We start from the raw sequence: 20643 nt of genomic DNA on the forward strand, positions 1-20643 counted from the left end.
TTTTGGTAATTTGCCAAGATGAGGCTATTGAGCATATCTTGCATCTTGCAGGTCTGGTCCGTATCAGACACAGACTGAGAATCCAGATCCGACCCCAAAAACCACCTCTGAGGAGGGGGCATGGGATGAGGAATGCATCCAGGAGAAAGAAGAGGAACCCGCAGCTTCCTTTGCTTTGTGATTTGTCCCTGTGAAGGTCGTGGTCAGGTGCGTGCGAATCACTGCGAGAGGTGTTCGGAGCACTGGTGGCAGAAATCAATCGTGGAGGTCGCTCCAGAACCTGGACCAGGGACTGCGGGACTTTAGTCAGATCTGAGACCGACTGTGATATGGCAACAGCCCACTCCGGAGGGAGGGGAGTGCTCTCATCCCGGGCATTATAGGGTTTCTCTGAATGCCACTTTTCTTTTACAGATGGCACAGGCGTCACGGATTATAGGGACAGGAATGGGCCTCCCTGAGATTGGGCATAAGTGATAGACTAGGGCTACAGCTGGGGAGAGCTAAGCCCTTGTGAATAGAGAAATTAACCAGTCTGGGCTGGTCCTCCCTGATAAAAGAGACGGCGCTGTCACTGCTCAGGCTGCAGTGTCCCCCAGATCCAGTGCAGGTTAGTGATGGACGCCTGTTGTGCCCTTTAGACGATCATGACTGCACGATTCTTCATACGCTTTCGGATCTTCACACACTTGCAGGCACAGATACACTATGTCCCCCCTGCGGGGGGGGCTTCTCAGGAGAGAGGGATAAAGCACACTCTCTTATTAGGCCAGGAGACGGGGCCTCAACGTACCGTGGGCCCTAATTAGCCGAGAGTCCAGCAAGGGGGCGTGGCTAAGCAGATAGCGATCACTTATTGGCCGGGGCCCGGTAAGCGGGCATGGCTACACTGAGTCCAGTAGAAGGCCCAAAGCTGGGGGCTAAACTAACAGAGGACATGCGATTATGCGATGCATTGGCACCTGCAATGACAGGACCGGAAAATGGCATTAAGGTCCTGGTCCGGTATGGCCACGTCTGACGGTATCATGGAGTATGGGCCCTACTATTGGCTGTGCCGCTGGGGAACTGCACCGGGCAGTGAGAGGAGGCCCCTTGATAGGGAAAAAAGAGGCAGAAGACGGCATCAACCCCTTACAAGAAGGGGGGAGGTCACCGCTGGTGACCACCATCTTCCTCTCAGTCCTCTCCGAGGAGAGGGGTGAGGAGGGGAAAAGGCAAGGACTGGCCACCAGTAATCACCCTGAAACACCAGTAAAGGTGATGGGGGATAACGTCCTGCCTGCGGGTCTGAGAGTGGGCGATGTGGGTGACACCACATTGCTCTCTCGGTCGCATAAGTATGGGAAAACAGGGTGAGACATTACACCCTGTTACCCTGAAGCTGAAGAACCTGAAAGACAAAGGAAAAAGATTAATAAAACACAACAGGTGACCTGAAAAGGAAAAGACGGATGTGGGATCAGATCCAGGTCTGCCTCCTACAGACACTAAGCTTAAACTGAGGTACTTTGTGCCTGTCGGTGGGTGTATACTGCGGAGCAGGAGCTATCATCCTTTTTTGCCTAGTGTCAGCCTGTTAGCGACAGCAGCACACACTCATGGTTACCTGTGTCCCCCAATGAAGCCATAAAGAAAAAACATTACAAACAACAATTCATGGTAGCATCTGCCATGTTGATTGTAAAAGCCTTGGACAGGTGTGGGATAGAGGAGGGTCGACCTTTGGAGACTAGTCCTCTTAGAAGATCCCCAGGGAAAGGGTACATCAGGTTTACACATTTGGCAAGGAGAAATGTCTGACTGGGCTTCCATCCCTGAAGAAGACATCCTCAAAATCAGAATTATTAAAGAAGGCTTGGTTCCACAAAAGTAGAAGACCTTGTTCCTGGTGGGGGAATCAGTGTTGAATTTTGAGCAACTCCTGGATTGCCCCGATAAGTATCTACCGAGGAGTCTAGTTTGGAGCTCAGCTTAGGTAAAGCTCTCACCTAAACGAGAAGAGACTTTCACACAAGTATCTGGAGATGGAAATGAGGAGAATGCCAAGGAGCAAGATCGCATGCAGCGGTTTTCTATCTTGGTCAGTTCGATGGTCCAGACTGCTGGTCAAGGGCTGGGGGTATGACGCCAAAGGGTCAAAGCATGAATCCAAGGAAGCATGGCTGCAGATGTCTGTCTTGGAGTGCATCAGAGTAGATTGGATTAAAGTGGATCTGTCACCAGATTTCACAAAACAAACTTCATACTTTATTATACCAACCTGATGAGTCTAGTGTACAGCCTGTGATAATCCATGTCACACTGCCTATATAACCATTTTTTAAAAGTTTAAACTCAGTCTCCGTCCTCCTAGCCTGACAGAGCTCCTCAGTGTCCCTCCTCTCTGCTGCCATCTCACACTGCTCAGTACAAGCTGCAGCTGCCAGTAAGGCTGAGTGGGGGGAGATGGAACCCATTTTGATTCATGAGCTTTCTCACTCTTCAGGTTGACTGCTCATTTTAATATTCGGATGATACAGCCATTCTGAGAAGGATTTTCATAGTAAGGAGACCTGCCTCATCGGGCTTAAAATCTCTTTAATCATCAATGCAGTTTGTTTTGTGAAATCTGGTGAAGGATCGGATTTTAGAAGGTAGCAACTAATACACGCAAGGAGCCAATGCTTGAAATGATTAAGGTCATGTTATCCCAGAGATGATCCATTGCGGGTCTTCTAGTCTATAAGGAAGCTGGGGCGCGTCAGCACTTGGACCCATCTTTGGATGTGACTTTTACAACCCACCGACTTGTTTTCTGACTTTGCGACAAAGCAAACATAAGCCAGAGATTGCAAAATAAACGTCTTTATTTACAGCTGAGCCCATGTAACGGGATCCTATTGTCACGCGGTTTGCAGTCTGTGACATGCTCGCAGTTATTATACGGATTTCATTGTCACAGTATATGAAGTAATGGAGCTTTTTGGGCTGAACAAAATCTAGGGTGGCTTCATCTCTGCATACCTGGTCATGGGGCAGAAAGAGAAAGGACATTACCTGTGTCCTCCCCCATCAATAGTGCATTTCCTCTGTCCTCCCGCCAGCAGGGTATTACCTCTGTCCTCCCCCATCAATAGTGCATTTCCTTTGTCCTCCCGTCAGCGGGGCATTACCTCTGTCCTCTAGCCAGCAGGGGGTGCATTGTGGAAGTGGAGATTCTGTTGTGACTGCTGGGAATCACAGAGGTCCTTGCTGTTTGCTGGAGAATTAGGATTTTTAGAGGCTTTACTAGCAGCTTTTGCAATTATTCTCACACGGATTTGTTTCTCCAGCACTTGTTCTGACATCTAGCCCTGTAAATTAGACCCTCCATGGCTGCAGATTGTAGGAAGGAGATGTGTCTGATTACATCGGACTCGGGCAGTAGAGAATAAATGCAGAATTGTAGTTTTTCCCTGTGCTCCGCTCTCGTAGCCCTCCCTATATTGGCACATCACTATTACATTTGGCCGTCATGACCATTGTTACCCGAGATTTGGGGTAATATGGCTGGATGTGATAAATCTCTATGCAATTGATCAGTTACACTGTGGCATAAAATCGAGGACCAACCCCAGGAGTGCATGTCCAGGGCTCAAGTCTTCCTTGGTGACGGACTCCATATAGTCCACAGACCTCGGTATAAAGGTCCGCAGAAGTATGGCTGCTCATTCTCTGGCACCGCATCATGAAGCCTGTGATATCGCCTCCACGTACCAGTCTGGGACGACTAACTGATTAGAATCTGCTTCAATGGTAAAAGTGACGTCTTCGCCCGGCTCCCAGGAGAACACAAATACGACCCTATGGAAGATGAGAAGAAAATTTAGGGAGAATGAGAAATTAAATTACCCACAGCTGCAGGTACTCCTAAGTATTGTTCTCGTGCTCCGAGATGTTACTGTGGCACTAACGGACGAACATAATGGAGCCGTGCAAAGAATGCCTTGTCCTGCATGAGGCGAGCGCCATAGATGACGTCCTGTTTATCACCATAACGTGCATGCCCGATATCTGCCAACTGTGCTCACGTACTGGAAGGCACCTGTCAACAGGGCGTCATTAGTGGCCCTCACCTACCGATATAGATGTGAGCAGTGTCGGACCAACCCTTTACTTATTCCCCCGATGCACTGCTGCTGAGGAGCAACTGAACATGAAGCAATAATTCACACAGACTTCAGCATCTGAGACGTTAGCGGCCCCCGGAGGCAGCGCCTAATAGGATGGCCATCAGTTTTGCACTTGTTGACTTCGTCCATAAAGGGTGTCACAGATTGGAAAAACATGGCTGCTTTCTACCACAAACGGTAACACACGTACACAGGTTGTGTGTCGCTGCAGCTCAGCCCCACTGACTTCAATAGAGCCGCAATGCCAGACACAACCCATGGACAGGTGTGGCGCTATAAGAAAGCCTAAGCCCGGACAACCCCTCTAAGAGAGATGGCTTCTTACCTGTGGTCATCTGTGGTCACCACTTTCTTGATATAACCGAGGAAGGCGTTACAGAAGTTCATACACACGGCCGGATCCCAGCTCTGCCTGTCACCCTGCACCAGGGACAAATACAAATGTGTCTCTGCACCACGACTTCCAATATGGCAGCGACAAATGACACGAGACTCTCTGTTACCCGAACTAAGCGAGAGATGTCAGACGTCCTGAATTTCTCCAGAGATACGATTCTTCCTTGTGGATTCCGAAATCCGGCGATGATGAGGGGAATCCCGAGCAGGAAGGACTGGCACCACCACTTCAGGAGCTTATACCTGGAGGGAAGGGGAAGACATTCATCCTCTATACAGTCCCTGGGAGGAAAGGGTAAGGGGCGTACGTAATATTGACTGGCACCGGTGGAAGCTGCGCTCTTGGTGTGGGCTCCGCATCTCCGCACTCGTCTTCAGCTCTACGTAGCACGATGGCGGTGAGGGATTAGTACTGCTCGGGTCTTTGCAGTCCACCTCTCCGGAAACCAGGAAGGAATGAGATGCCAGGCGGCCCAGCAAGACGCTGCAAAATCCCTCGTTGGTGTTCACAACTTCAGACGGGCAAGGAGCGCCATCAGGAGAATCTGGGTAGAAGGTGTTATATGTATGAGATGGAGCGATTTATTACAGTCTGCCCAGGTCAGATGTTACTGGGGGCCACGGAGTGCAGGGACAACAGAGGATATAAAGGAGACGGACGCACCTGCACACATGTAGCTCTCGAACTTGTACCCAGAGTACATGAGCTTCTCCTGCTCCCGAGTCCGCTCTTTCCTCTTCCTGTAAGCGGCTGTGGTCTCCCTCTCGCTGATATACAAGGTGCCCTTAAACAGCGTCACGGCCAGGATCCAGCCTTCTTGACTTTCATACGGGCTGCACAGAATCTTAGTGAGGTGACCCCGCCAGGTGACAAAGTCTCGGTCCACTGGTCTGAAGGAAGGACAGAAAATGTTATTAGGAAACTTGGGTATTAAAATACCCTGCCTGGATAATGAAACGCAAATTTATTTCTTAAAGGGGTAATAAAAGTTTACTTATAAACTTACAAAAAGTTCCTGAAACATGTAACATCAGCGGCAGCGCTCCCCGACTTACCCACCGCGGCCCACAGTTGTGTCATTTATGCTCAATCCTTCATGCACCCACTTCAGCTCCACAGCTCCAGATTATCAAATTTCCCATCTCAATGATAAATTTGGAGGAAAAAACTCCAGCTCAGCTTTTCAAGGCCGGCAGTACACTTTCCAATGCTAGATAAGAGCCAGGGACTAGTGATGAGCGAGTGTACTCGTTGCTCGGGTTTTCCAGATCACACTCGGGTGGTCTCCGAGTATTTGTTAGTGTTCAGAGATTTAGTTTTCATTGCCTGAGCTGCATGATTTACAGCTTATAGACAGCTTGAATACATGTGGGGATTCCCTAGCAACCAGGCAACCCCCACATGTACTCAGGCTGGCTAGCAGCCGTAAATCATGCAGCTGAGTCAACAAAAACTAAATCTCCTGAGAAGTACAAGGACCGCAATAAGCTGGTTGCAAAAAAAAAAATGATTTCAACCAGTTCCTCCTTGCTGGTCACGTCACAAGTCCGATATGGTAGCAGCATAGGACGATCTTTGGGTGCGTGATCAGAGTTGAGGCCAAAACCGTAGTGTTGCCCCCCAATCTTATGCAGAATCGCAATTCTAAATAAGTTGCACTTCATGCCAAAAAGTTCCCCATGACCCCTCTCCTCATAACTTTGGATACACGTGGCCCATAACCTTCCTCCCCTGAGACCCTGATTTGTGGCTTGCTGACTCCATAGATGCAGTTGGAGGCTCTAACTTCACACACGTTGCTCCGCCGCCATGATGAATCTGCCCTCTACATATCTGCTTTGGGCACTTTTTGATAGCCGAGACCCCCGTGTACATCCATACACACAACGTTACCCACCTTTTGCCTTCAGGATTTCCGTTTCCTCGCAGCAGCGCTCTGTTCTCCGTCACCCATGTTAGAATATGCAGCAGTCCCTCTTTTTGGTCTTCGTCACGTCGCACATAGCGATCTTCAAATCCCTCCATCACATCCCATCCGGGGGAAGCTGCTCCGCTCTCCATCCCCGCGGGGGGACTAAGAAAACGGAGACGCCGGGCATCGCCATGGTAACATCGCTTCTCATCCAGAGAGAAGGACCCCAGTTCTGAGGGCAACCTGTAAAAGGGAAAGGAGCCCTGGTAGACGGAGGGATGGGTCCTCAAGGAGGCGACGTGCAGGTTCTTGGGAGGCGGTAAATCAGGAGGGTCCAGGCTTCTCTTACGGCTGCTCGCTGAAACACAAAATATACATTAGAGTACCGGGCAATCAGGGGGCTGACGTGAGGGTCTCTACACTACCTTTACCATGGGTTATACATTGCAGACATACACCCTCCAGCCCACCAGGACAGCACGACTATAGGGGACTCATCTATGGCCTCTGAGCAGGGAGTTCCAGCATTAGAGACATGTAACAGGCGCCCCCAGGCCCGAGTGACTGCCGACAGCACCCAACATGGCAGCTTTAATGCCACTGACACCCACAAGTCAACATGAGCTCCAACACTGACTAACAACCCCCTTATAATAAGATACCATAGAATAATACAAGAGGCTTTATTACAACTACAAGTCCCAGCAAGCCCACATAAATCCAACAGCTCCCTCTGTTACTACTACTCTCCTCACCTGCACTGTCTCTCTGCACACTCTCATCCATTTTCCTGGTCTGTCTCTTTAAGTGGAGTGATGGCGTATAATGTAGGCGCCGGATGGGCGGGACTTCTCGGCCCCCGTACGTGTCACAGGCGGAGGTTCTGTAGTTACACTAGAGGACGAGCTGCAGGTTACAGTCCGGTCTCCTGTGTGCTCAGGACGCTGCCGTCCACAGGGTAGAACAGGTCCTGGTCTCCGGGAAGATGGCGGCCAGGTCAGTCCGGCTCTGATATAGTCTGCGGCGGAGCACAGGGGACGTGTGGGCTGGAGGTAAGTGAGTGTGTGACAGCTGATGGCTGTGCCCGGGGTATCCACCTATTACCCGAGAGCCAGACCGCGGAGTACCGGCCTCCGCTTAGGAGGAACCTCACAGCCATCAGCCCGAGTGTGGGATCCGTATACGTGCCAGGCACCACTGCACCATAGAGGCCCTATGCCTGTGGCAAGCAGACGCCACCCATGTCAGCCACAGACGCCCCTATGAAAACCTTAGAGGTCCCTATGTCAGTATATGACCAGGCACACCCCCTTATGACCATACAACAGGCACACACCCCTTTCTGACTATGCACCGGGCGCACACCCCATTATAACCGGGCACACACCCCTTATGACCGTGCACCAAGCACACACCCCCTATGACCGGGCGCCCAACCCTTATTACCGTACATCGGGCACACACCCTCTTATGTCCGGGCTCACACCCCATTATGTCCGGGCGCACACCCCCTTATGTCCTGGCGCACACTCCCTTATGACCGTACACTTGGCACACCTCCCTTATGACCGTACCCCGGACACACACCCTCTTATGACCGTGCACCCGCCACACACCCCCTTATGTCCGGGCGCACACCCCCATTATGACCGGGCACACCTCCCTTATGACCATACACCGGGCACACACCCCCTTATGACCGTGTCCCGGTGTCACTGAGACGTCAGCTGTTCTCCAGCTTTTTGTGGATTTGTCTGCAGACATTACTGTGGATGGAGGCGGCCAGGATGTAATGAGGGAGAGGTCGTTTGTTCTGTCTGTACCCGTCACACCTTGCGTCTCCCGCTTGTTCTGCCGCCAGGTTCTCTCGTGCTGTCTGTGCCCGTCACACCTCACGTCTCCCGCTTGTTCTACTGCCAGGTTCTCTCATGCTGTCTGTACCCGTCACACCTCGCTTCTCCCGCTTGTTCTGCCACCAGGTTCTCTCGTGGTTTCTGTACCCGTCACACCTCTCGTCTCCTGCTTGTTGTGCCGCCAGGTTCTCTCGTGCTGTCTGTGCTGTGCCCGTCACACCTTGCGTCTCCCTCTTGTTCTGCCGCCAGGTTCTCTTGTGCTGTCTGTACCCGTCACACCTCGCATCTCCCGCTTGCTCTGTCGCCAGGTTCTCTCGTGCTGTCTGTACCCGTCACACCTCGCATCTCCCACTTGTTCTGCCGCCAGGTTCTCTCGGGCTGTCTGCGCCCGTCACACCTTGCATCTCCCTCTTGTTCTGCCGCCAGGTTCTCTCGGGCTGTCTGTACACGTCACACCTTGTGTCTTCCGCTTGTTCTTCCGCCAGGTTCTCTCGTGCTGTCTGTACCCATCACACCTCGCTTCTCCCGCTTGTTCTGCCGCCAGGTTCTCTCATGCTGTCTGTACCCGTCACAGCTTGCGTCTCCCGCTTGTTCTGCCGCCAGGTTCTCTCGTGCTGTCTGTGCCCGTCACACCTCACGTCTCCCGCTTGTTCTACTGCCATGTTCTCTCATGCTGTCTGTACCCGTCACACCTTGCGTCTCCCGCTTGTTCTGCCGCCAGGTTCTCTCGTGGTTTCTGTACCCGTCACACCTCTCGTCTCCTGCTTGTTGTGCCGCCAGGTTCTCTCGTGCTGTCTGTACCTGTCACACCTCATGTCTCCCGCTTGCTCTGTCGCCAGGTTCTCTCGTGCTGTCTGTACCCGTCACACCTCGCGTCTCCCACTTGTTCTGCCGCCAGGTTCTCTCGGGCTGTCTGTTCTCGTCACACCTTGCATCTCCCTCTTGTTCTGCCGCCAGGTTCTCTCGGGCTGTCTGTACACATCACACCTTGTGTCTTCCGCTTGTTCTTCCGCCAGGTTCTCTCGTGCTGTCTGTACCCGTCACACCTCGCGTCTCCCACTTGTTCTGCCGCCAGGTTCTCTCGGGCTGTCTGTGCCCGTCACACCTTGCATCTCCCTCTTGTTCTGCCGCCAGGTTCTCTCGGGCTGTCTGTACACGTCACACCTTGTGTCTTCCGCTTGTTCTTCCACCAGGTTCTCTCGTGCTGTCTGTACCCGTCACACCTCGCTTCTCCCGCTTGTTCTGCCGCCAGGTTCTCTCGTGCTGTCTGTACACGTCACACCTCGCGTCTTCCGCTTGTTCTGCCGCCAGGTTCTCTCGGGCTGTCTGTGCCCGTCACACCTTGCATCTCCCTCTTGTTGTGCCGCCAGGTTCTCTCGGGCTGTCTGTACACGTCACACCTTGTGTCTTCCGCTTGTTCTTCCGCCAGGTTCTCTCGTGCTGTCTGTACCCGTCACACCTCGCGTCTCCCACTTGTTCTGCCGCCAGGTTCTCTCGGGCTGTCTGTGCCCGTCACACCTTGCATCTCCCTCTTGTTCTGCCGCCAGGTTCTCTCGGGCTGTCTGTGCCCGTCACACCTTGCATCTCCCTCTTGTTCTGCCGCCAGGTTCTCTCGGGCTGTCTGTACACGTCACACCTTGTGTCTTCCGCTTGTTCTTCCGCCAGGTTCTCTCGTGCTGTCTGTACCCGTCACACCTCGCGTCTCCCACTTGTTCTGCCGCCAGGTTCTCTCGGGCTGTCTGTGCCCGTCACACCTTGCATCTCCCTCTTGTTCTGCCGCCAGGTTCTCTCGGGCTGTCTGTGCCCGTCACACCTTGCATCTCCCTCTTGTTCTGCCGCCAGGTTCTCTCGGGCTGTCTGTACACGTCACACCTTGTGTCTTCCGCTTGTTCTTCCGCCAGGTTCTCTCGTGCTGTCTGTACCCGTCACACCTCGCGTCTCCCACTTGTTCTGCCGCCAGGTTCTCTCGGGCTGTCTGTGCCCGTCACACCTTGCATCTCCCTCTTGTTCTGCCGCCAGGTTCTCTCGGGCTGTCTGTACACGTCACACCTTGTGTCTTCCGCTTGTTCTTCCGCCAGGTTCTCTCGTGCTGTCTGTACCCGTCACACCTCGCGTCTCCCACTTGTTCTGCCGCCAGGTTCTCTCGGGCTGTCTGTGCCCGTCACACCTTGCATCTCCCTCTTGTTCTGCCGCCAGGTTCTCTCGGGCTGTCTGTACACGTCACACCTCGCGTCTTCCGCTTGTTCTGCCGCCAGGTTCTCTCGTGCTGTCTGTGCCCGTCACACCTCGCGTCTTCCGCTTGTTCTGCCGCCAGGTTCTCTCGTGCTGTCTTTACACGTCACACCTCACGTCTCCTGCTTGTTCTGTCGCCAGGTTCTCTCGTGCTGTCTGTACACGTCACACCTCGCGTCTTCCGCTTGTTCTGCCGCCAGGTTCTCTCGTGCTGTCTTTACACGTCACACCTCACGTCTCCTGCTTGTTCTGTCGCCAGGTTCTCTCGTGCTGTCTGGGCAGACACCGCTGTGTGTGATGCAGATCCCCTGATATAATCGTCCTTTCCAGACTTTATCTCTATCTATACAGGAGGCTGGACGTCTCTCCCACCCTCACCCCTGACCCCGTCCCCTTCATGGACCGCAAGCGCAAGCTGATCTGTGACCCTTTCAGAGTGAAGAAACCGCGGGAAGAAAATCTGAAATCCGATGTAAATGTGAATCCGTCGCCATATCCAGGTAATGGCACCATCAGAAGACAGTAGCCACACCGCGGCCGCAGCAGGCGACATGGAGGGGTATTCCCAACGTCTACATATGTGACATCTATGGGGAGAGTTGTGCATGTACAGCCTCCTCTCACAGCAGTGGGCACGAGACTCTGTCCTCAGTACAGATGCGGTCCCAGTGGTAGGTCCTAGGTCTATGCCCAAAATGTGGGAGATAAGGATCGCTCTTTAAAGGGAATCTGTCAGCAGTTTTTTGCCACCTAACCTGAGAGCAGCATGATGTAGGGGCAGAGACCCTGATTCCAGTGAAGTGTCACTTACTAGGCTGCTTGCTGTAAATTTGATAAAATATCTGGTTTATCAGCAGCAGATTATTAGTAGAGGACTAACCAGGGTAGTCCCCCATATTTGTGAGTTCTATATAACCCCGCTCCCTCCACTGTTTGGCAGCTTTTTGCTTATGCACAGTGTACACAGAAAGCAGCCAATCAATCAGGGCTGGGTTATACAGGGCTCAGCATTCAGAGAACTGCTAGATCTGCAGCAGAGAAAACAGGGATTTATCTGGACAGTTTTCAGAACTTGTCGTTCCAGCGGAAAGCAGTGTATACGGTACAGACCTCTGTTGGGACAAGTTCAGGTGGAAACTGTCAGCATGGCCTATAAGAATAATAATAATCCATGGAAAAAAGAGGAAGTATGACAGCACCAGGAAAGATGGTTTATGATGGTAATTAAAGTGGGCAACTTGCTGCAATAATCAGAGTCTCTTATGGCAAACGGATCAGCCGTGGAATACTATCGCTCTGTGGTGCTCTGCCAAGCAGTAATTCGTATTTAAACATCCAGAGAAAACAGAAAAGGTGGCACTCACCAAAGCGATATGTAAAAGATCCTTTATTCATCCATATATCAGAGTAAGGACATGCCTTTCGGGCTACAGGTAAAACGAGAGGGTGTGGGGAGTGAGCCGGACGACGGCCGTTTCGCGCACGTTGCGCTACAACGGGTCCAGGTATGTGAGATACCTGGACCCGTTGAAGCGCAACGTGCGCGAAATGGCCATCGTCCGTCTCACTCCCCGCACCCTCTCTTTTTACCTGTAGCCCGAAAGGCATGTCCTTACTCAGATATATGGAAGAATAAAGGATCTTTTACATATCGCTTGGGTGAGTGCTACCTTTTCTGTTTTCTCTGGATGTTCAAATAATAATAATAATAATAATATGGTAATAACTGGAGACGAGTAATAACCTCATCGACCTCCAGGGACACATGTGACTATGGGACGGCTGCACAGGACGTCAGTGAAATTATTGGCAGACCCTCATACATGGCCCCCGAAGTGCTCAAAGCTGCCCCGTAAGCTTGGCCTTGGAGGGGAGAAATCAGGATCAGCAAATCTGTACGATACAAATCAAATTGGCTTAGAATTTCCCCAGATTTGCAGATTTTTTTTGGCTGCCATCTTCCTGGATTCCAATCAGCCAGAAAAGGATTAAAATACTTTTCTCGCCCTTCCTCTCCATGCCCGTCCTCCGCTCGCTCCCTAAGGCACCAGTTCCAGTTGTGGTCTTCCCTTTGACTGCAGCTTCCAGCACGGACTAATCATCGGCACACATGAGGATTGTGTGTTGGAAGCGTCGCTGAAGAAAAGACCACACCCCAAACAGATGACTTGGGGGGCTGCGGGGGAACAGTGCGGGGGGTATAACGGACTCAGGTTGTCTTAAGAGATGAGCCCACTCCACCCTGAAGACCTCTGTGCAAAGAATGCACGAGAGATGTGCTGCAGCAGCAGCGCCTTCCAAGGCAGAATTGAGTAAGAGATTGAAAAGAAAACCAGGGATTCACATTTCTTGCCAATGTTAGACCAAAACTGCTTCTCTGCCTCGTCAGCCCCGGCCATATCCTTCCAGACTCCTCAATCATGGAGGGTGTCATCAAGGAGGAATCTTGGTTGCAACAGTATTAATAGACAAGGCCCGGAGTCTATGTGAGACCTTCCATTATCTGGATCTTTCAATTTAAACAACAGAATCTAACTCCAAGTAAATCACATTTCTGTGAAATCAAACTGTCCACTTAGGAAGCAACACTGTTTGACAATCAATTTCACATGCTGTTGTGCAAATGGAATAGACAACAGATGGAAATTATTGGCAATTATCAAGACACACTCAATAAAGGAGTGGTTCTGCAGGTGGGGACCACAGACCACATCTCAGTACCAATGCTTTCTGGCTGATGTTTTGGTCATTTTTGAATGTTGGTTGTGCTTTCACACTCGTGGTAGCATGAGACGGACTCTAGAACCCACACAAGTGGCTCAGGTAGTGCAGCTCATCCAGGATGGCACATCAATGCGAGCTGTGGCCAGAAGGTTTGCTGTGTCCATCAGCGTAGTGTCTAGAAGCTGCAGGCGCTACCAGAAGACAGGCCAGTACACCATAAGACGTGGAGGGGGCCGTAGGAGGGCTATAACCCAGCAGCAGGATCGCTACCTCAGCCTTTGTGCAAGGAGGAACAGGAGGAGTACTGCCAGAGCCCTGCAAAATGACCTCCAGCAGGCCACAAATGTGCATGTGTCTGCACAAACGGTTAGAAACCGACTCCATGAGGATGGTCTGAGTGCCCGACATCCACAGATGGGGGTTGTGCTCACAGCCCAACACCGTGCAGGAAGCTTGGCATTTGCTACAGAACACCAGGATTGGCAAATTCGCCACTGGCGCCCTGTACTCTTCACAGATGAAAGCAGGTTCACACTGAGCTCATGTGACAGACGTGACAGAGTCTGGAGACGCCGTGGAGAGCGATCTGCTGCCTGCAACATCCTTCCGCATGACCGGTTTGGCAGTGGGTCAGTAATGGTGTGGGGTGGCATTTCTTTGGAGGGCTGTACAGCCCTCCATGTGCTCGCCAGATGTAGCCTGACTGCCATTAGGTACAGGGATGAGATCCACTGACCCCTTGTGAGACCATATGCTGGTGCGGTTGGCCCTGGGTTCCTCCTAATGCAGGACAATGCCAGACCTGATGTGGCTGGAGTCATCCTGCAAGATGAAGGCATTGAAGCTATGGACTGGCCCGCCCGTTCCCCAGACCTGAATCTGATTGAGCACATCTGGGACATCATGTCTCGCACCATCCACCAACGTCACGTTGCACCACAGACTGTCCAGGATTTGGCGGATGCTTTAGTCCAGGTCTGGGAGGAGATCCCTCAGGAGACCATCCGCCGCCTCATCAGGAGCATGCCCAGGCATTGTAGGGAGGTCATACAGGCACATGGAGGCCACACATACTACTGAGCATCATTTCCTTGTCTTGAGGCATTTCCACTTAAGTTGGGTCAGCCTGTAACTTCATTTTCCACTTTGATTTTGAGCATCATTCCAACTCCAGACCTCCATGGGATATTAGTTGTGATTTACGTTGATCATTTTTCGGTTTTATTGTTCTCAACTCATTCCACTATGCAATGAATGAAGATTTACAACTGGAATATTTCATTCAGTGATATTTAGGATGTGGTATTTTAGTGTTCCCTTTATTTTTTTGAGCAGTGTATATATCTATCGTATGTGTGAGTGTATATCCTATGTAGTATTTCACTTTCTTTTGTTTTATCAGATTTTACAGAGAAACCTCAGGAAGCCGTATCCTATCTGTGGGCGCTGTTCCCACGTAAGCTATTCAATGACAGTCTCTCCCCCATGTTCTTAAGACATCAACTGTACAACCTCATCCGAGATCGCACCACCGTAGATAGATTACTGGTGAGTCCTAATAGTTATGTGTCTGTACATAGTATTATAGTAGTTATATTCTTGTACATATGGGCAGTGTTATAGTAGTTATATTCTTGTACATAGGAGCAGTATTATAGTAGTTATAATATTGTACATAGGGGCAGTATTATAGTAGCTATATTCTTGTACATAGGGGCAGTATTATAGTAGTTATATTCTTGCACATAGGGGCAGTATTATAGTAGTTATATTCTTGTATATAGGAGCAGTATTATAGTAGCTATATTCTTATACATAGGGGCAGTATTATAGTAGCTATATTCTTGTACATAGGGGCAGTATTATAGTAGTTATATTCTTGCACATAGGGGCAGTATTATAGTAGTTATATTCTTGTATATAGGAGCAGTATTATAGTAGCTATATTCTTATACATAGGGGCAGTATTATAGTAGTTATATTCTTGTACATAGGGGCAGTATTATAGTAGTTATATTCTTGTACATAGGAGCAGTATTATAGTAGTTATATTCTTGTACATGGGGCAGTATAATATTAGTTATATTCTTGTACATAGGAGCAGTATTATAGTAGCTATGGTCTGGTGCACGGGAGGGCAGTATTGTAGTAGCTATGGTCTGGTGCACGGGGGGCAGTATTATAGTAGCTGTGGTCTGGAGCACGGGGAGCAGTATTATAGTAGCTATGGTCTGGTGCACGGGGGGGCAGTATTATAGTAGCTATGGTCTGGTGCACGGGGGGGCAGTATTATAGTAGCTATGGTCTGGTGCACGGTGGGCAGTATTATAGTAGCTATGGTCTGGTGCACGGGGAGCAGTATTATAGTAGCTGTGGTCTGGAGCACGGGGGGCAGTATTATAGTAGCTGAGGTCTGGAGCACGGGGGCAGTACTGTAGCTATGCTCTCGTACCTATTGGCGCAATAACCGTTAAATAACTGCAACTGCTAAAATGCAGACATTTTCTCTTGTAGAGCACTTTACAGCAGACAGGGGAGGTGTGCCTCATGCAGCCCGGTTTTGATCCTGACACTTTCCTTGTGGTCAGGAAGGAAGATTTTCTAGGAGCCATCATTAGAAGCATAGATGGAAGTCCCGGAGCCCCCGTCGTCCGCCGCTTCCTGGACTCCAGCCTCTTCACTCCCTCTAAAATGAGTTACAACCGGGAAGAGATGATGGAGAGACACCGCTTCAGCGATGCGGAGATCACGTAAGGATGGGACACTATGTTATAGGGATGACAGTAGGGGGAAGTGAGGGTTCACCTCCTGAACAGCGAGCGGTAAATACATGGGGGAGAAATTGCAATAACATTCGGGCTTTGGAGCAGATTTTACATCCGATCCCCGGAGCTTTAAAGTCTTGTTGTTTGGCTCCTTGATGCAATCGCTCTTGGGTGGTTGTGGTGCAGGAAGATGTCCGCTCCTGGTTACATTTTGCACTGAATAATGAATATATACCAGGAGACGATCCTATATACATTCTCTCTCAGGCAGCTGGTTCATGCCGGGCTTCTCACCGTGAGGGATGCCGGGAGCTGGTGGCTGTCCATCCCCGGAGCCGGCAAGTTCAGCAAACATTTTATAAAAGGTAATGAATGATCAGGCCGATTCGGTCAGTCTCCGTAGTGTCCTGTAAGGCCGTCTTCTTACAAGATCCTGTAGTCCTATGTTTCCATATATTATGCTAGATGCATGGGATAATAAGTGCACCTTGTATTAAGATATTTCCCAAGTCCATAAATTGATGGAAAGTATACACTCAAAAGATAACATATTGTTGAAAAATTTGCACCCAGTAGAAAAAAAAAATAAAAATTAGAAAATACAACATACTGGGTTAAGAAAATTCCCACTTATTACCAGAAATGCCTAACTTTATTTACAACATGTATAATGGAAATACCTATTTAAATAAAGTGCGTTCACAAAACAAATCAGAAAAAAAACGCATATACCTAGCCACATATAGTTACATCATAATCATGAAGATAACTAGTATGGGTATAGTACCTAAGTATTGAATGTGTTGGTCACACAGGTAAAATGTGAATAAGAGCTGCGTCCCTCCACCCCGACGCACATTTTGCCGTTTCTTCTTTGGGGGCCTGGCTGATGTAGTTTTACAGGGTCCATAGTGTCGCTGATTGCCCAGCTGTGGTCTATATATGATCAGTGGTCTATTTAACACCACTGGTCTATATATAATTATCTATTCCCATCTCTCTAATGATTTGTCCTTACATCTTTCGTGTATTATGCAGGACGGAAAGCTCTTCTTTCACAGATCAGTCGCTCCCGATATAAAGAAGTCCTTCTCACTGATCTGTCCAGTAGGAAACCTCCCCCTGCCCTGAGACTAGGAATGGAGTATCACATCCACGACATCATTGGGGCCGGGCTAGTGGACTGGTGAGTGGCGAAACGCCATATAATAACGTGTGGCATTTACATTATTTTATGAGGCTGAAGTACAATAGCTGCACAGGTTCCATTAACTGACAGCAAACATACATCTGTAAAATGGTTAATGATTACCCTTTGCAGAGAAGCCGTACCTAGTAATGATGGTAATTGCTGGTGTAATGCCACTAGATCCTCTCCTTTTTTTCTCTTTTTCAGTGTTCCCACACCCTCTGGGGCCCTCCTCCGCCTATCTGACTTGTAGTTCTCTTCCCTTCTGTCGCCATGCCTGTGCCTTGTCATTCACATTCCTGGTGTCTGCAGAAATCCACAATAACCCTCATCATCCACCTGACGTGACCACGTTCTACAATGTATATATATGTGGGGAATTTAATAAATTCATTTATTTATTCATCACTTTCGTCTTCTGTCCCAACTTATTTCGGATCAGTTGTGTTTGCGGTAAGGGGAGGACCCGCTGCTATGGTGTACATGAGTTTCTGGGGATCAACACTGCATGGATATTTTTACACTAATAATTCGGTGAAGATTTTATAATCAGCAGGTCGTGCCTCCCGACTGGTCAGATATGTTGGATATTAACCCATTTTCAATTGACGCGTTCACTGCATGATGCCCGTTTCATGCAGGACCTCCTGTGATCGGAGCTGCAGTTTAAACCCTAAAGGCTTCCAACATGGTGGCCGTCACTGCAGAGCCCATCATGCCCCCTATGTGACGCTCATAAGAGCAAACATTTGCAAATCAGATGGGTGAGACACATAATGCAACTTGTAAAGAGACTAACCAACCATGAGAAAAGAAAACACAACAAAACACTTAGATTGGCTAGGCGATTGTTATAATTGTTTGAGAAATAGATATATATTTTTATTTGTATTTTTATAAATTAAGTCCAGTCTTGGTCAACCCCTGGCAGAGACTGAGCAGCATATAATAGGTTTTTCCATCTCCACACACAAACAGCACAGCTGACGTAAATAGGCCCTTCAAATCCTGGATAGGAGGTATGGGATCAACCAGTCCCACCCAACTCTTCTGGCTGCTCCTAAAACCCAGACCCAAAAATTCTGGCCCATTAAAAAACCCTTTCAGCAGGACTCGCATCACTGAGCCACCTCGGTGATACATACCTCTCATCCAGGACCTGAGAGCTGCTTTCTTACAATATATGTATATTACGTTACATGTATTTCTAACATGCAAAGTCAAGAGAGAGATCCAGAAAGTTAAAAGGGTTGTTTGATCTTTAAAAACAAGCAACTTTGTAATTTACCTCTTCTTAGGCTCACGATTTTATCTTTGATTTTGTTCATGATTTTTCTGCTCCTTTTTCTTCAAATAAATAAAGGTCCTATGGTATGGTTTACATGTATATGATTTTTAGTACTCAATTTCCATTTTTTTTTCTGTGTTGTTTAGAAAATATGTAATGAAAGAAGCGGCTATTCAAGTTATTGATAAAAACACACCTTCATGCCCCTGATGAAGCTGTTAGGCAAAACCCTGGGTGTGTCATTTTTAATTTTTCTTTTTTCTTAATTTGGATTGTAATCTTGTGAATATATTGAATAATCCTTACTAGAATCCACATCTTGTAAAAATGGTTTTGCGGTATGTTCAGGTTCATATCTTTAGAATAATAGGTTTGCGCAGAAATCCCAATAAACTACGATCACTGTGATTGGCTGTTTAGTTCTGAAACAGATTTCAGATTGCCTGAAACACTGATGTCCAGCCTAGGATCGGTGCTGTAAAGGTACCTTCACACTGAACGATATCGCTAGCGATCTGTGACGTTGCAGCGTCCTGGATAGCGATATTGTTGTGTTTGACACGCAGCAGCGATCAGGATCCTGCTGTGAGATCGTTGGTCGGAGCAGAAAGTCCAGAACTTTATTTCGTAGCTGGACTCCCGCAGACATCGCTGAATCGGTGTGTGTGACGCCGATTCAGCGATGTCTTCACTGGTAACCAGGGTAAACATCGGGTTACTAAGCGCAGGGCCGCGCTTAGTAACCCGATGTTTACCCTGGTTACCAGTGTAAATGTAAAAAAAAAAAAAACACTACATACTTACATTCCGGTGTCTGTCCCCCGGCGCTGTGCTTTCCTGCACTGTCAGCGCCGGCCAGCCGTAAAGCAGATTACAGCGGTCACGTCACTGCTGTGCATTCCGGCCGGCGCTCACAGACAGTGCAGGAAAGCACAGCGCCGGGGGACAGACACCGGAATGTAAGTATGTAGTGTTTTGGTTTTTTTTACATTAGCACTGGTAACCAGGGTAAACATCGGGTTACTAAGCGCGGCCCTGCGCTTAATAACCTGATGTTTACCCTGGTTACCCGGGGACCGGCATCGTTGGTCGCTGGAGAGCTGTCTGTGTGACAGCTCTCCAGCGACCACACAACGACGAAACAGCGACGCTGCAGCGATCGGCATCGTTGTCTAGATCGCTGCAGCGTCGCTAAATGTGACGGTACCTTAAGAGCACCGATCATAGGCTGGTGCCTGGAAACAACGGTGTCATCAGGGCCAGCTTAGATTTGGCGCCATCGATGATGTCATTGATCGCACCAATCAGAGTGCCCGGACGTGCTGTGACCTGCAATTGATCGACCTGTACAGGCTCAGTCTAGCTTTGACAGTAGGACTCAATTTCACACCTCCACCAGCCAGCTCCGGACAGAGATTTGTTATCCTGCCTGAAGAAGGAGCCTCTGTACTGTGAAAGCTCTGAAGCCTCTGTGCTCTAAAAGCTGCAAACATATATTATTTTCTGTTTATCCAATAAAGGTATCACTCTGAGAATACTTTTGTCATCATTGGGCAGAAAAGTATTTGCGTGGCTGTTTTATGCTACGTTCACATTAGCGGCGGGCGCCGCAGCGGCGCCGCATGCGTCATGCGCCCCTATATTTAACATGGGGGCGCATGGACATGCGTCGCACTTGCGTTTTGCGTCGCTGCGGCGCCCGCGTCCGGGCGCAGAGGACGCAGCAAGTTGCATTTTTGCTGCGTCCAAAATCAATTTAAAAAAAGGACGCATGCGGCGCAAAACGCAGCGTTGTGCATGCGTTTTGCTGCGTTTTTGTTTGCGTTGTGCGCTGCGGCGCACAACGCAAATGTGAACGTAGCATTATTAAAACTCTTTATTGTCTGGACACCTCCTTGGCCCCATAGATGTGAGAACTACCATTCTATGTGCGGCATAAACTATCTGTGGCATTCAGCATCTACACAAACAGGTCTACAGGGACCAAAGTCAAGAATTGTCCTTATTGACCATCTGTGACTTGGAGATTGCTGAAGAAGAACGTCTTTGGTGCCAAAGCTATTTTCTGGATTAGTGGCACACCTTTACACATGGCACCAGTAATGCTAAATGGGTTGATTCTTTCCCAT

General features: G+C 49.4%; 3 protein-coding genes across 10 annotated transcripts; 2 read left to right on the forward strand and 1 right to left on the reverse strand.

Annotated features, from left to right (window-relative positions):
• Nucleotides 1–2831: 2831 nt before the first annotated feature.
• Nucleotides 2832–7348, reverse strand: DXO (decapping exoribonuclease). Its single transcript, XM_077286057.1, has 7 exons — nt 7219–7348; nt 6449–6821; nt 5215–5441; nt 4876–5095; nt 4658–4793; nt 4480–4574; nt 2832–3825 (listed from the first exon to the last, which is right to left on the reverse strand). Exons 1-7 carry the CDS (start codon nt 7247–7249, stop codon nt 3708–3710), a joined length of 1200 nt encoding a protein of 399 aa, XP_077142172.1. The 5' UTR covers nt 7250–7348; the 3' UTR covers nt 2832–3707.
• Nucleotides 7349–7381: 33 nt separating this feature from the next.
• Nucleotides 7382–17634, forward strand: WHR1 (winged helix repair factor 1). Of its 3 annotated transcripts, none has more exons than XM_077286060.1 (7): nt 7382–7515; nt 10879–11048; nt 14675–14820; nt 15787–16022; nt 16305–16402; nt 17076–17223; nt 17434–17634. In XM_077286060.1, the coding sequence occupies exons 2-7, from the start codon at nt 10946–10948 to the stop codon at nt 17477–17479; spliced, it is 777 nt and encodes a 258-aa protein (XP_077142175.1). In that variant the 5' UTR covers nt 7382–7515; nt 10879–10945; the 3' UTR covers nt 17480–17634. The 3 variants fall into 3 exon arrangements, with proteins under 3 accessions (XP_077142175.1, XP_077142174.1, XP_077142173.1); XM_077286059.1 differs by having other exon boundaries at nt 10900–11048; XM_077286058.1 differs by lacking the exon at nt 7382–7515 and adding an exon at nt 7612–7748 and having other exon boundaries at nt 10900–11048.
• Nucleotides 7765–10872, forward strand: LOC143806100 (uncharacterized). 6 transcript variants are annotated; one of them, XM_077286052.1, is made up of 3 exons: nt 7765–9273; nt 9392–10335; nt 10454–10872. In XM_077286052.1, the coding sequence occupies exons 1-3, from the start codon at nt 8256–8258 to the stop codon at nt 10844–10846; spliced, it is 2355 nt and encodes a 784-aa protein (XP_077142167.1). In that variant the 5' UTR covers nt 7765–8255; the 3' UTR covers nt 10847–10872. The 6 variants fall into 6 exon arrangements, with proteins under 6 accessions (XP_077142167.1, XP_077142166.1, XP_077142165.1 ...); XM_077286056.1 differs by having other exon boundaries at nt 8251–8860; nt 9156–9273; nt 9392–10872; XM_077286051.1 differs by having other exon boundaries at nt 7765–10335.
• Nucleotides 17635–20643: the final 3009 nt, after the last annotated feature.

The sequence above is a fragment of the Ranitomeya variabilis genome, chromosome 2, assembly GCF_051348905.1.
Source record: "Ranitomeya variabilis isolate aRanVar5 chromosome 2, aRanVar5.hap1, whole genome shotgun sequence".
Taxonomy (NCBI): domain Eukaryota; kingdom Metazoa; phylum Chordata; class Amphibia; order Anura; family Dendrobatidae; genus Ranitomeya; species Ranitomeya variabilis.

What these genes read in the sequence shown, in the direction of transcription:
- DXO (XM_077286057.1), bottom strand. Translation starts at nt 7,249, where the DNA reads ATGGATGAGAGTGTGCAGAGAGACAGTGCAG. An exon ending in TGTGCAGAGAGACAGTGCAG is followed by an intron (nt 6,822 to 7,218) that starts GTGAGGAGAGTA and finishes TTTGTGTTTCAG; the next exon opens with CGAGCAGCCGTAAGAGAAGC. An exon ending in GTGACCACAGATGACCACAG is followed by an intron (nt 3,826 to 4,479) that starts GTAAGAAGCCAT and finishes CATCTTCCATAG; the next exon opens with GGTCGTATTTGTGTTCTCCT.
- WHR1 (XM_077286058.1), top strand. Translation starts at nt 7,705, where the DNA reads ATGTCAGCCACAGACGCCCCTATGAAAACCTTAGAGGTCCCTAT. An exon ending in AAAACCTTAGAGGTCCCTAT is followed by an intron (nt 7,749 to 10,899) that starts GTCAGTATATGA and finishes CTATCTATACAG; the next exon opens with GAGGCTGGACGTCTCTCCCA. An exon ending in GGGGCCGGGCTAGTGGACTG is followed by an intron (nt 17,224 to 17,433) that starts GTGAGTGGCGAA and finishes TCTCTTTTTCAG; the next exon opens with TGTTCCCACACCCTCTGGGG.
- LOC143806100 (XM_077286051.1), top strand. Translation starts at nt 8,256, where the DNA reads ATGAGGGAGAGGTCGTTTGTTCTGTCTGTACCCGTCACACCTTGCGTC. An exon ending in CCCTCTTGTTCTGCCGCCAG is followed by an intron (nt 10,336 to 10,453) that starts GTTCTCTCGGGC and finishes TTCTGCCGCCAG; the next exon opens with GTTCTCTCGGGCTGTCTGTG.